This window comes from Gobio gobio, assembly GCF_949357685.1.
Source record: "Gobio gobio genome assembly, chromosome: 3".
In the NCBI taxonomy this organism is placed as follows: Eukaryota; Metazoa; Chordata; class Actinopteri; order Cypriniformes; family Gobionidae; genus Gobio; species Gobio gobio.
In genome coordinates this window covers 34236811-34253006 of record NC_137099.1, presented here as the reverse complement: position 1 = coordinate 34253006, position 16196 = coordinate 34236811, and the positions used below count along the sequence as shown (strand labels likewise).

Here is a 16196-nt window from a genome sequence, read left to right as displayed (position 1 = left end):
GGATAGATTACTATGTTAGCGGTTAACACGAACCCGTCCTAAACAGCCTGCCGCTGTGTGCATATGTCCCATATCGGTCCGTGTTGTGCATGTTAAATAAAATCGTTAGTCATAATCACTAAATGTAATTTTTGCTTCATCCATCCATCCATCATCTTCCGCTTATCCAGGGCCGGGTCGCGGGGGCAACAGTCTAAGCAGAGACGCCCAGACTTCCCTCTCCCAAGCCACTTTCTCCAGCTCTTCCGGGGGAACCCCGAGGCGTTCTCAGGCCAGCCGGGAGACATAATCCCTCCAGCGTGTCCTCGGTCTTCCCCGGGGTCTCCTCCCGGTGGGACGTGCCTGGAACACCTCCCTGGGAAGGTGTCCAGGAGGCATCCGAAATAGATGCCCGAGCCACCTCAGCTGGCTCCTCTCGATGTGGAGGAGCAGCGGCTCTACTCCGAGTTCCTCCCGAGTGACCGAGCTTCTCACCCTATCTCTAAGGGAGCGCCCAGCCACCCTGCGGAGAAAGCTCATTTCGGCCGTTTGTATAGGGGATCTTGTCCTGTTGGTCATGACCCAAAGCTCATGACCATAGGTGAGGGTAGGAACGTAGATTGACCGGTAAATCGAGACCTTCGCCTCACAGCTCAGCTCCTTCTTTACCACGACAGACCGGTACATCGACTGCATTACTGCAGAAGCTGCACCGTTCCATCTGTCAATCTCCCGTTCCATCCTTCCCTCACTCGTGAACAAGACCCCAAGATACCTGAACTCCTCCACTTGAGGCAGGAACTCTCCACCCACCTGAAGTGGGCAATCCACCCTTTTCCGACTAAGAACCATGGCCTCAGACTTGGAGGTGCTGATTCTCATCCCAGCCGCTTCACACTCGGCTGCAAACCGCCCCAGTGCACGCTGAAGGTCCTGGTCTGAGGAGGCCAACATCATCCGTAAAAAGCAGCGACGAAATCGTATGGTCCCCAAACCGGACACTCTCCGGCCCTTGGCTGCGCCTAGAAATTCTGTCCTCATTGTCACCGGTTCTGTTCATAATTTTTTTTATTTTTGTTTCTGGATTTATTTATTGATCCTTAATTTCGTTTTAAATAGCCTACAGTTTCTTAATGTTATTTATATATAAAATCACTTATGTTATTCATATGTTATTCATATTTAATGGGAACAAATATTTATCATTAGTTATGCAAAAGTAGTTAGAATAAGAATAAACTGAAATTCACAGCATTTACTACGATAAAATAATTTCCTCTTTGCTTTCCCATTTCTGTTCTGGCATTCTTGCACACAGCAGCTGTGTGTGCACCTTGTTGAAATTGTAAGGTTTAAACCGTCTGGTTTTAAATTATTGTTCGACCACAATAGATAGCGGGAAGAAGTGTCTGTTCTTCCTTTTTGTTTATAATCCTTCTGTTACGTGACGAAAAAATAGCCTTTTTTTTCTTCTGCAAATGTTGTAGGCAAATTTGTATGCAGTGTATTCAGATTTTTGAGCAGATGCAAAGAGTTCACTCCTATTACTTATGAATGGGAGAAACTGCAACGTGCAATAGGCCTTTATCACACTTCCTATTTCCGGTAAGTGAAGCAGTGCACCGCTACTTCCGGTCCCATTGCGAAGCAATCAAAACTATAACGTCTGAACCTTCTTGCAGGTGTTGCTGCAGCGATCCGGTGCTCTAATACTAAATAATGACATCCTTACCTCAGATTTTACTATTTCCTGACACTAAAAGCATGGGTGAGACTGATATGGCAGGATGAAGGTCCTTCTTTTAAAATAATATGCGGGAGTGTGTTTGTGTGTTGTAGGCCTATGCATTTCCAAACTGAGGATGTTTACGTCTCATATCGTCAGCCTGCTGAAATGTTCCCATCCAATTGTGCATTCTGAATAATAAATATATATCGCTGATTGGTAAAGTAATTGCGTCACTGCAGCTCCCATTAGAAGCTCAGGTTCCCATAGAAACCTGAGACTCACCTAGGACTGCACATGCGCATTGGCTGGTCTAGCCTACTTGAGCATAAGAAAAAACATTTGTGGGACAGTTCATTTCAGATTTGGTTGCTGATTTGAAATATGTTATTTAATTGTGAGTTCGGCAAGCAGTTTTTGAGATGTCAGGATCCCCTCATTCAAGTAGATTGGGCTTAGTCTTGGATGCCCGAAATAGGCGACAGGCGCAGAGTGAACAGACTTTACTTGAAAGGGACTTTGTCATTATTGAACAGAACTTACATGGTCACTTTTTTTAGCATTGCATGCTCGAAACAAATGAGGCAAGTTTAAAACTTGAAGCAGGGTAATAAAAGCAAACTCTTCTGTTCATTCTTTGAATGTTCAGGTATAATAAACAATTTCTCTTTTGTTGAATATGACAGTTTCATTGTCCACAGCATACTGCGGTCTCATCTCGTTTCTATTCAAAGATTTGTCCACAACTGAATAACTTGCATAAATGAATTTGATTGGATAAAGATGCAATCAAATATGTGGGTTTAAATGTGTTTGAGGAAAATAGCATATCTGAACTATGGCCAGAAAAGTATTAAACACACTCACTCCATTCTGAATTTGGACCGCAGAGTTGTAATTGATGACCTCAGCGTATTGTTGAAGTCACCGCTGAGTATGTATCGAGCAGCATTGCAATTTCATCAAAATCAACTGGTGGGCAATAAAAAATGACTGACGGACCGAATTTGGCCCGTGATCACCCAGTTGAAAAGTTCTGCCTTATACAATGATATAATTAAATGTAGTTTTATTTTAAAGGTGCTGTTGCCCAGGTCAGACCTGTTCATTACCCAAGATGAAATGAAAAGGTCTGGTGTTCATTTCTGTTAACTGAAAAGGTCAGGTAGAATCTGCGATCTCTGAGCCAGTTTGTTTGCTGGCTTCCATGGCAGAAATATGCTGTGTTTTCTGCCAACTGTCTACTGTAAATATCTGCAAACAATTTTTATGATTTAGTACAGTCAAAAACTTAAACAGCACCTTTAACAGTTTATTACAATTTATTATAAAGAAAAAGGAACTGTTGCTCAGGAATGACATACAGTAGGCTATACATTTTTTCAAAACTGGAAATACGCTGTATGAAAAAAAAAAAAAAAAAGATATTGGCTGCTTTAAAAGTTTTTAAATTGTGACTTTTTTATATATCTGACTTCTTTTCTCGGAATTGTGACATAAAAAGTCATGTGAGATAAAAAGTTGCAATTACCTTTTTTTCTATTCTGTGGCGGAAAGAAGCGTCCATAATTTTCTCTCATTTTAGGTAAATCATGGCTACATTGCTAATTTGTTCCCTCATTTCATTTAATTCACAACCACAATATAAATTTTTTTTTGTATGTCATATCCGGTGCTCCAAAACATTGCCCTAGCTATCACTGCATTAATGTCCACTGTGGAGTTACAAGTGAGTTTTGTTTTCTAGAAAATGTACAAAATAGCTCCAAATAATATGTCCAATTAATGTTTAATCAAATCATCTTTTAAACCAACAAACCCATAGAATATATTTTCTTCAAAGAGCTCCCTACCTGGATTTTAGATAAAAAAAAAATTCTGTTGCATTTTAGTCACTTACAGTGCTTTGAGGTATATTCTGTCAGTTTACTGTATGTGCTCATGACAGTTAAACTTATGACCTTAGCATGCATGACAAAAATGCTTTATTCAAATTGTAAATTCATGATATTCAAAAAGCGATCAAAGAGCGCTTCCTGAATAATCACAGAAACTGTCAGTCATTTCAGTGCGAGTTCATGGGTTCTGCATTCTTACAAAATATCTTTACAATCAAAGAGCTGACTGCAGTGAATCTCTTATTTGCATCTATACTTTGTTGGCTATAATGACTAGTGTTGGGGAAAGTCACATTTAAAAGTAATGCATTACAAGGTTACTCCCTAAAAAGGTAACTAATTGCGTTACTTAGTTACTTTTTATAGGCATTATGTTAATTTTGCATTATTTTTTCTCATCTGGGCTGGGCTTACTTGTTTTTAATGATTTTTTTAAAAAATTTGGCAAATGTAAAGGCCCTTTTACTCCAAAAGTGTAATGAATAAAGCCCAAAGTATACTTTTTACGCGTACATGAGTAATCAGAAGAGTATGCTCGTACTGTACGTGCACCGCCAGATTTTTGTAACTGCTTTTTGTAAATTATTGCAGGTTTGCTTAATATTCTGAGTTTGCTTTTCACCGTTTTTTTTCATGAAATCATTTAGTCACCATGAATTTAAAATTGTTTCATTTTTTGGCTTTTAGTATGAATATTTTAGCCTTACTCTTATCTTTAAACTAGTGTGCTCCAAAACAATGAGAAAATGTCATATTTAGAAGATATATGCATTCAAAACTTAGTCTCTCACATCCGCCGATATGGATCAACGATTTTTATTACTTCATGCTGCACTTCAGCTTCTCATCAGTGCTGTCCAATCAAATGCTCTCTAAAATATTATATTTTAAATATAATGGAGGATATTAGGAGGAGAAATGGTTAGAGATTAGGGGGAAACTGTGGCTTTACCGAGCTTTAAAGGGGAGGAGCTGTTCGATATATCCCACCCTGTCTTCCTGTTTCAGCGGAAATTACATCAACACATTGAATAATGCTGAATGTTTTAAGGTACTTCAGTGGGCCTTTAAAGACATTGGTCATAACCGTATACATGTAGAGCAAAATGAGTGTATCAGTTCAGTGAGGGACATGAAGCCGATTGCTGGAAACAACGCTCATTAGTGCTGCTCCTCAGAGTTCCTGGGCAAAGTAGGGATCTCTGTTTTCTTACCCTGCAAAACTTGAAGGGAAGTTGAGTTGCCATCCTGATCTCTCCCTAAACATCATCTTCTAAGAACGCTCTAAGTGAATAATAAATACTTTATGCTGATGGAAATTCAGTCCCCCTTATCTAGGTGCTAAACTGAAGCAATACAAGAGTCAGTGCACCAAGTCTGATCAGCACAGGAAGGTCATTTCTATCAGGGCCACAGGGATCAGTTTGACTCCGCTCCAATCAGTGAGAAAGTCCCAGCACACTGTTGCCAGGGACACAACAGATGCTTTTATCTGATCATCCCTCATTATGGTGTGTGTGGATGTGTGGATGTATGTGTTTGTAAGGCCAAGTGATGGATGCCGCCATTCAGGGCCGGCCCGTGGCATAGGCGGAATAGGCAAATGCTAGGGGCGCCACTCATCCATAGGGGCGCCAAAATGTATTACTGATACTATTTTATTAATATTAATTTGAAATATTACCAAATAAAGCGCAAAAAAAACGTAACTAAGTCCCCGCATCTTTCCGGTCCGCCTCATCAATCTCCCCCCGCCGATCTACTTGAAGTGCGTCAGAAATACAACGCGCGATCAGTTTATCGTTAGGGGAATTTGTTGTGTCGCGTCGCCTCTCGCCGCATCCAACGCAGACAAGGTTGCTTTCATTTTTTAGGGTGCTTGGCCGTTCGCGCCAGGTGTTGACACGGTGTAAGTTGCCTGATTATTTATGACGGATGGCCGAATTGAAGTGTCTAAAAAAAAGACAGAAGCCCTCTGATGCAGGGAAGATAAGGGATACACTGCTCTTCTTACGTAGTATTTGTGTCTTGTTTCTAGTCTAAATATCTAAAATTCCTAAATCAAGGTTGAAGGTGCATTTACTAGATAAGTTAAATGACAGAAGATAGTTTTCTTGTTTTCTTGAAAATAAAATCAAAATGAAGTGAGTTTTTTCTTTTAAGAAAAGAGTTTTTCTTAAAACAAGCAAAATTATCTGCCAATGGAGTGGAAAAATAATCTTGTTTCTGTCCCAAACAGAAATAAGATTATTTTTCTCACCCCATTAGCAGATAATTTTGCTTGTTTTAAGCAAAAATTCAAGACATTTTTCTTGTTTACTTGAAAATAAAATCAAAATGAAGTATGTCATTTTACTCATCTAGTAAATGCACCTTGATTTAAGAATTTTTAGATATTTGGACTGGAAACAAGAAAAAGATTCTAAATAAGAAGATCATTTTTTGCTGTGTAAAGACAGAAGTAAAGGGATGTAGGCAAATTAGTTGAACAGTTAATGAACAGTTTATTTAATTGCATAGTAGTAAAATACGAATGTTTGCTAATTAATTCCAGTTATTTTTACCTTAAACTTTATGCAAGCAGCTGTTCTGGGTTCTCCAGAGGTCACAGCCAGTGTGATTTTGTAAAAAATAAATAATATAAAAATATTAAACGCATGTAATATCACTTTTTTAATAGCCTAATGTTTTTACTCTGCAGTTGTGCAGTTTTAAGGGGGTGTATAGCAATTTTAAAATGTATTTGCCGAAATTAGTAATGATATTTATATACAGGTTTATTTAAAATGGCAACATTTTATGTAAAATTCACATTAAATATCAATTTCTCGGTTGAATTCCTGGTGAAAGCATGAATGCTCATAGTTTAGTGGAAGATTGCTGCCATCTACTGGAAAACAAACACTTTTGCTAGTTCTCAATGAATAGTTTGTGCATGAATGTTAGATGCAATTACTCTTGCTATTTGTGTTTAGGCTGTAATGTGGCATAGGTGTAATATTTGTACAGTTTTACTATCATCAGCCTTTAACAAATAAAAAACAATAATAATATCATGAACATAATGATGGGGTAGAATGGACTGGACATCATATAAAACAACAACAACAATAAAAATAAAACATCAATGCATTACAAAAATAAAACAGTTACGAGTGTTTCCACAACTTAGAATGATAATAGTGCTAAACCTTGATACAAGGGGCACCAAGTAAAATCTTGCCTAGGGCAGCAAATTGGTCAGGGCCGGCCCTGCCGCCATTGTGCCTGTTTCCTATTCACAAAGCAATGGTGTTAATTAAAGGAATTTGCTTTGACCAATATTTACACTTGTGTAATTAATTCGCTAGATTTGACAGTAGCGTACGGGTGTGCAGATATTCTGTGCACTGGTTAAATAAACTATGAATAAACACATGGATTAGGCAACTATTTGTCACCCACACAAACCTCACTATGAGGCACGTTTGAGATGTGCTGTATTTTGAAACATTGAGAATAATGCTGTGAGGCTTCTGTGAAGATATTTTGACATGCAGCACTTGAAATGTTTAAGCCTGCAGTAAGACGTGTGATTTTGAGGCAGCAGGTTTGTTGTCTCGGTTTATGCATGATTCACATGGGTTGCAAAGTAGCAATCAATCAAATGATGTCCCTTTGCTGCTGAAATGAGATTCTGTTTGTATTATCTATTGAAGTCAAACTGGACACAGCTCTGTTTTTTTAACAAGGCAAGCAGTACTGTTAAACATCTTCCTTAAATGAACGTCCCATGGGTATAGTCCTTGTGAAGGTCACTAAGTTCATGTCCCTAGTAACAGTCCACTAGTATCTGTGGACTTTTAAGTGGAGCCCATTAATAATTTGTACAACTAGCCTAATGGACGGGTCAATGACGTGACACTTATGTTTTGGTCTGTATCTATGAACTTGCTCAAAAATACATTCAAATGCTTGAATAGCTATTAAAGGTAAAACATTTTTACCTTAAAAATAGTGTTAAAATAAGTTGACATGTAGTTGCAAAGTTACTTATAGTCAGTAAAATGTCTGTTGAAGGACCATCACAATAAAGTGTTAGCAGACATTAAGCAAACAGTATACTAATACTCTAATGAGAGTTAGTTGACATGTAGTTGCAAAGTTACTTATAGTCAACAGAATGTTCAAAGGAGACCATCAAAATAAAGTGTGTACATTCTTATTAGAAATGTCCCAATAAGGCAGCATACATTTATTATTTGAATAAATAAAATCAAATACACTGAATATGTTGTTATTATTTAATACTGTTTTATTATATACTACAATGCACTCAGGCGAAAATAGTATCTGCCACTATTTGCACTAAGTATAAGCATCTAACAGCTATTTAAGAAAATGTAGTGTAAATAGCATCTATGGCTGCAAAGAAAAGACTTTTTGTTGCTATTTACACTTAGTTCAAAAATATATTTGTCAGGGTTGTGTTCAGTATCTAAGTGTTTTCGTTTCTCTGTCTTTGTTCTGTGTGTTTCATTTCAGTTTGACCTTAATTGCTCTCTTTTATTAGTTTCCTTAGTTACCGATTAAACACACCTGTATCTCGTTTAGTTCACCATACTCCTTGTTTGGTTCTATTGCTTGTTTGTTCTCGTCTTTATTTAATGTGTGTGGATTATGATTTCTCCTGGGTGATTATCTGTGTTTATTAAAGACTTTATTAGAGCCCAAGCACCAATGGTGCGAGGACCCTCTTGGAATTGCTCCATATATATTTACTGTATCTTTATCAAGCGGTTTGGATGGAATCATACACATTGTGAAAATATTATTGTCTTATTTATCATCGACCTGGGTGTCTATATAAAGAGGTTTCAGGATTATTTGATCAATTGGGGGAGATTAGCTACTGCTAATGTGAGCCTGTGTTGTGTTTTGCAGGGGGAGCTGCTGAGTCCGTGCCGCTGTAGTGGTTCTGTTCGCTGCACTCATGAGCCCTGTCTTATAAAGTGGATTAGTGAGAGAGGATCCTGGAGCTGCGAACTCTGCTACTACAAATATCAGGTCATCGCCATCAGCACCAAAAACCCACTTCAGGTAACTCAATGCTTGCCTGAGCTTTCTGTGGACTTAGTACAACAAAATGTATTATTATTATGCTGGACACCATACTATGGCAAAATTATTACCATGGTTGTTTTATATATAATACATTATTTACACATGTGTGCGTGCGTGCATGTTCCATTATAATTCCATGTACCCTGATGTTAGTCTAGTAAAAGTTATCCATTTCATTTTAAATAGTAACAGTATATGTTTTAAAAGTAAAAGAACGGATCTATATGGTTTAATTATTTTATAATATTTATTTGATATACTCCATCCTCCTGCTCAAAATACCTATTTAAAGAGATAGAGTCAATGCTGCCTTCACGTGCTATCAGAATTTTTGTAAATACTAGTTTCCTAGTTTAAAAAAATGGACAGGAACACCTTCTCAGTCAAAACTTGAATGCGATGAGCTTGAGAAGCTCACAACTTCAGAAGTGGGAAGTACAAAATTTCCGATAGCACGTGAAGGCAGCATAATGCCCCAGTCACACAGAAAGGATAGAATTTAAATAGGTTAGAGTTTAGTCTGACATCATTATGAATTTTTTAGAAGTTAGCACAGTTGAGCTCTGAGGATCATATTCCTCCTGCTTCTAGGCTCATTTCGATTTCAGACAAGATCAATTCAGTGATTTGTTAACTTGAGTTATTAAATCAGTAATTGCGAACATTTAATTGAAAAGAATTGGCTCAAAGAAAGATTTGTTATTATGCTTTGAAATGTAGTGAAGAAAAAAATCTTAAAATGAAAACACTGATGAAGTCCAAATAAATAAATGTACTAGGCCTACATGTGTATCAGAGTAAAACTGCTTAATTTTGGTCCACCAGGCAGGGATTCTTTGCATTGCACTACATGGCCAAAACAGTATGTGGACACCTGAACTCAACACCCAAATGTGTTTGTTGAGCAAAACCATGAACAATTCATTTCATAGCCATGGGCATTAATAAGGCATCAGTCCTCCCTTCCACTCTTCTAGCAAGGCTTTCCACTAGATGTTGGAACATGGTTGCAGGGAACATTGCTCTCATTCAGACTCCAGAGCATCAGTGAGGTCCGACACTGATTTTATACAATTGGGCTTGGCTCACAGCCATCCCAAGGGTGTTCATTTAGTTCAGGTGGGCTTTTTTTGAAGGCCAGCCAAGTTTTTCTACACCAGAGTCAGTAACTAATTTCTTTATAGATCCCGCTTTGTGCAGAGAGCATTGCTGAGTTGAAAAAGAAAACATTTTGTCCCATTGTTTGGACATTACATGGCCGAATAGTTGATTTCGTTAGTTGATTAAAATAGAAACCTCATTCATTACATGGTGATGTTCAAATACTTTGGCCATATAGTGCACCTTGGCATACCATTTATGATATATGAATATGGTAGTCATTCAGCACCAAAAACCTGTACCATAATAATACTGAGAGCATTAGCAGTGTGTTTCTTATTCCTTTCATATTGTGTCAGCTCATATGATTAATTTGCTTGTCTGGCTTCAAAGCTTTGGCTCTCACTGATTTTTAGCCTTTTTATTTTCTTTTGATCTGACCTTCAGATGATAAAAAGGATATAGTTGTCTGAGCAAGTTGACAGACCATATTTTAGTATATGTAAAACTGCAAAAATGTATGATTCTGAAATGTTATAAAATTCATTACAAAGATTGGGGTAAGATTTTTTTTAAATATTTGTTTGTCTCTTTTGCTCACCAAAACTGCATTTATGTAATCAAAATACAGTAATAACAATACTATTGCGAAATATTCATACAATTTAAAATAACTTTTCTTTTTTAATATCTATTTAAAAGTGTATTTTTAAATATATATTAATATTATAAAATGTAATTGTAGTAAAGTTTGTTTGTATGGGAAAGAAGGAGAAGGGAACCGGCGAACATTGAAAGACTTAAATAAATAAACAAACACAAACAGAAAGTAAAAGCGGCAGCCCCTCACGGACGACTGCCGCACACACACACAACCAACCAAACTTAAACAAAACACAACTTAAAATCCAGGCCTGGTCCTCTCTCGTCCTTCACTGTCGTCGCTCCTCCTTTATGCTCCCGTCACTCCTCCGTGAGACACAAGGCCGATGCGGCACGCAGCTGGCGCTCATCATCCTTAATGACTGCGGCCTCGTCCCGCTCTCAGCCTCGCTGCTCGCCACAGTCATTTATTCCTCTGATGGCAAAGCTGATTTTTTTTTTTAAACAGCTGTTACTCCAGTCTTCTGTGTCACAAGAGTCTTCAGAAATCATTCTAATAAGCACTTTTGTTCTCAAGAAACATTTCTTATTATTATCAATGTTAAAAACACTGTGTAAATACTGCTTAATATTTTTCTGGAAATCACAATATACTTAGAAAATAGAATAGAAAATTTAAAAGAACAGCATTTATTTGAAATTATAATTTAAGTATTGGTCAATTTAATGCCCCTTACTGAATAAAAGTACTAATTAAAAAAAAAAATCTTACTGACCCCAAACTTGTGAAAGATAGTGTACCTCTGCATCAGTCTAATTTACTGACGAATTCTAGTTAGGCACATTTGTTTATATTATAAATCTGGCTTATTCTGACTTATATTAAGTCACTTATATTATCTTTTTACTGTATAAATATTTTGCAGTGTCTTCTTGTTTTTCATGCGTGTTAAAATGTGGGTCATCATATTTTTTTGTGTCTCCAGTGGCAGGCCATCTCTTTGACAGTGATAGAGAAAGTACAGATAGCTGCAGCTGTTCTGGGTTCCCTGTTCCTGATAGCCAGTATCTCCTGGCTGGTGTGGTCCTCCCTCAGCCCCTCAGCCAAGTGGCAAAGGCAGGACCTGCTCTTCCAGATCTGTTATGCCATGTACGGCTTCATGGACCTGGTTTGCATTGGTAGGTCATTGGATGCTCAATTTAAAAAAACTTTTACATGTTTGCTTGTTTACCCGTCTGAGAGTGTCAGACACTGTCCGTGGGGGTGACTTTTGAGTACATTTTGCCTCGCTGGTAACCAACATCTATTAGAACCAGCTGAAAGTGAACAAGACGAGCCCAATTTCCTCTAAAACACAGGAAACTATGCAGGCAGAACAGAGACGATTGTGGGAGCGAGTAATTGCTGCATTTGACTTAATATCATATGCATTTTAGACTAGCAATGCTAATTTAAACGGGCTATTTAGATTGAAGCTATCTTACCGATTACTGCTCATTAAAATAACTAGGAGACATAAGACGCTACACAACAATAACCGTTTCGAGCAATATTTTGCTACATAGTTGTCACATGATCTCATCACATTAGTTAATTCAGTGAACGGCTCAATTAAGAAGTTGGGGAGTGTAGGGAGACTGACTTGATTGTCATTCACAATGTTTCATGGGAGGTGATGGTTGCTGCTGAGCTCTTTTGTCCTAATTAGGGCCCAGCCCTAAGGGGCGAAAGGTCCTATTGTTTTCCTTTGGCAAACTTTTGGGTCCCTTAACATACTCAGAAACTCTTGAAACTTTGCACACACGTCGGAATCGTTGGCGATCAGGTCGAGGGGTGGAGGGGGGTATTCATGGGGTCGTTTTTCGTTTGCTAAATTGCAAATTATTATAGGATATCTCAAATGGTGTTTCCATTGTGAGGGATTAAATCAAGGACAAAAAAAGGAAACAGGAAGTGTCTCACATCTTGTAAAATCATTGTTTGATTAAAATTAAATTAAGATCGTATGTTTGATGATTGAACCTGAATGAATTGAAAATAAATGTACTCAATATACTAGTGTTTGCACCATTATGTACCGCCCCAAAAAAGCATGTCTTAAACCAGACGCTAACTGGTAGATTGTGTTGGTCATTATGGAAATGATCCGGCAGCGCCTGTGTTTTTTAATTCCCGCGTCGTCAGTAGATCACGCACAGAACTTTCCACTCCTATCGACACTTTTTTGGGCATTGCGCTCTCGCTAATTTGCCCTGTTTAGTAAATATGGCCTTTGATGGTTTAGAGTTTAACCCTTTCATTGTTGTGTGCTTTGGCCTGCATTAAAGGATAATACATTCTATAAGTTTGAATGACAAAATAAAGGCATAGAACCAGTTCATTTGTAGGGCACTGACAACATAGTTTTGTATAATTAGTTCAATAATTAGGGTAATAAAAATATAAAAAGACCTTGAGATAAATACTGGACTTCTGTACTTTTGAGCTCCAAAAGATAACTTACCTACAACATCCTATGACAGGAAATTAATCGAAATTTAAAGGACCTCATAAATGTGGTTCATAGGGGCACCAGCTGCTGCAGTAAATGTGGCGTATTCCAATGACTTTGACAGTCTTTTTACATTATCCCAGTTTAAATGAATATTGCCCATCATGCACAGTAGCCCTAAAGCCACCAGGGTGGCGGGTGGCGCTGGGGCATGGGCCTGTCATCGCTGCTTGCAGCTATATTTTGTTTGTTGTCATTCTCTGATTGTAAAACTGAACTTTAAAAATGTATGAGTTAGGGCTTTAACAGAAGCATACCATAGATTAATAGTCGGCCTGTCTTGAAAGGTTTATGCAGAATCATCAAAAATCTATTTCTCTGTTGAGAAAAGTAATGGAATTTTTTCTTCCAGTACCCCGCTTTTGCTCTCTGTTCCAAATAGTACTTTTAATTATTACTTACATTCCCTCATTTGGAGTGACCCTAGCCTGACGTCGTCATACTCAATTCTAGTCAGAATATGAGTCTGATACTGCTCCGTTGGGCTGTGATTATGGGGCGTGTTTCAACCGAACCAGGAAAGACCTTAATTGGATAGACCTACAACCAATCAGAGCAACGGAGCGACGCATAACGTTAGTTATCAAATGTCAACAGAACTCACCTGCACTGTGTTGCCATGTCCGCGGGTTGAAGCGACCCCAATTATGTGATATACAGACACAGGAATGCGATTTTTAGCTGCCAGCCCTGCCAAAATAACACATATTTTACCCCCCAAATGCCTTTTTTTTCCCGGAGAACCCCCCTGGAAAGCTATTGGGCTTGTTTTTGGCTAGTTTTGAGGAACGTTAGCAATTGGGCGGTTTTGTTGTAAAAACTTGGCAACCCTGTCTGCACGCACGCTGGAATAAGTTACGTTAGAAGAAAAAGATGTGTAAAAGAGTGTAAACGATCTTTGCCGGTGTTGTAAAAAAATGATTTAAGGATACACAGAGTACTTACCAACACGATCATCATTTCTGAGAGAAATAGTAAAGGTGAATGCATATACAACAAGTTCTCCTTTTAGGATTAGAACAAACTCAACCCAAGCGCTCTTTGATGACTTGGATGATTACGTTACTGTTTATCATCTGTCCATCATCGTCTAAAGCCCGCCCTGACAATTTCATTGGTCCGAACAGTTTCTGTTCGGGCATAATTACTTCTCTACGGAGAAAGTCCAGACCGAACTGCCCGAGTAAAAATGTTGTGGGCGGGGCTAAGTTCGGCTGGCATCCAGGCTAGAGTGACCCTTCAACTGAATTTCTCTTTCACAAGGCTGTTACAGTGTACAGACAATCATCATTTAAAGGAAGTAATTTTGCAGTTTGTTTGCCATTTATGTGATTTTGCCATACGATTCTAAAATGCTCAATTGTTCTCAAGCGCCCAAGGACTATCAGCGGAAATAGAATTACAAAGGGTCGATATTTGATGCAAAAGTATACTTTCCACAACAGTCTTAACAGTTAAAATCATTACTTTTTCCCATTCAAAATGAAGGTTGAATGATATATAGATTTGTGCAGGGTGTTCTAAAAACATTGCCTTTACGAGCAAGCCCTCTCACTTCAAGAGCTCTGCCTAAATGGGGTGCAGTGATGCTCACTTCTGATTGGAATTCACCCCAATTTGCAGATATTATAACATTTGTCGTAATTTGGAAGTGAATAGACCAAATATGTAGGACTTTCTGTGATATGTAATGCTTAGTCACACTGGCATAAAAGAATTACAGGGAAGGACATGCTGAGTTTGATCTCTGGAGGAAAGGCGAGACGATGAGTCTAATCAGGCCAGCTTAAGGGGTGATCGTTCTAATGCATCGCTATGAGAGAAAATACACACTGCTCCCTGATGATCCGCATACAATTGTGGCAGTAAATAACATGCGCACACACATTGTATCTGTCTCTCAGGGAAATGTGCTCCTAATTAAATTTTTTTTTTTCAATTAAGCATCAGCTGAAGAGCTTAGATTTGCATTGTTGTAACAAAACCATTTTAAGGGGGGATGGGGGGGGGATACTGCAGCTAAAACTAGAGCAGCACTTAGCAAAAAAAGAGTTCAGCTTTTCCAGTGTTATAGAACAAAAAAGACCAAAAAAACCCTGAAATGTGTGGGTAATTGTGGGATAGTTCACCTAAATTCTGTTTACTCACCTTCATGTCATTATTCGATATTGTAAGACTTTCGTTCATCTTCAGAATTCAAATTAAGATATGTTTAATATTCTCTCCCCATTTTTGTCTAGTCGTTATGCAGTCAACATTTGTAATCAAATCTGCCTTCTAATTTTGCTGATTGATTTTTGCATTCTCTAGCCGGCGGGCACTGTTGCTGTGCGGATGAGCAGCCGGAACGCATTGAGAGTTTTCTAATTTGGTTGAAAATGGTGTTGTGTAAGTAAATAACCAATGAGTTTTTACAACGGAAATGAATCAATCAAAAACGTACTTTAGCTGGACAATAACTTTTTCTACAGCTGACGTACAGCCAAAACAATCTCTCTTTCTTTAATTTCCTATTATCACTGTAAAGCTGCTTTGAAACAATATTGTAAAAAGTGCCATATAAATGAAGGTGACTTGACTTGACATATAAAGATTGTGAATGTGGCAAATTGTGATTCTCTTGAACCTCATGTGAAATCTGTATGATAAATTTTTTCACCTTCACATGAAATTCCACATATTCTTAGTATTGAGCAATGCCTGTAACAGATGACAAAACAAATCAGGACTTTGCATTGCGACCTAAGAATTTCATTTATATTTCTAAACTTTCAGATCATTTCTGCTCTTTTCATTTTCTTAGATATGCAGCCAAAAGTTCTATCTGTTTTTTTTCTCTCTCTCTCTCTCTCCCTCTCTCTTTTGTCCAAACATTTAGCCCTGTCTCTCTATTCACTCAAAACCCCTATTCTCTGCAATTTTGTATGTCAATGACATAAAAAATTCCGGTATAGGGAAATGTTCACAGAGCGACAAAATAAATGGCAGTTCACAAAGGGAAATGGGGAAAAACCACAAGGTCTTGAGACACGTCTTTTAAAAGTTGAACTTATTTTAACTTAGCACTTGAGAACAGCCTGTCATGCGCAGGACACTGCAAAGACACAATGCAATGCATGAGCGCAACGGTCAAACACATCTGTCTTTCCGTGTGTTTACATGGAAAAATAATGGAAAAGTAGCGCAGTGGAATGGAAAAACACGTTCTGTGTGAATGGCCCCTTAGAGTGCTAA

At 38.1% G+C, this 16196-nt stretch overlaps 1 protein-coding gene across 1 annotated transcript in view; it reads left to right on the top strand.

Annotated features, from left to right (window-relative positions):
- The window catches only part of marchf4a (membrane-associated ring finger (C3HC4) 4a), a 45953-nt gene that overhangs the window by 20606 nt on the left and 9151 nt on the right, over window positions 1–16196 (top strand). The window contains exons 2-3 of the mRNA XM_079812912.1: window positions 8527–8682; window positions 11397–11589. Of these exons, the coding sequence (XP_079669038.1) occupies window positions 8527–8682; window positions 11397–11589 (349 nt within the window). The remainder of the gene's footprint in view (window positions 1–8526; window positions 8683–11396; window positions 11590–16196) is intronic.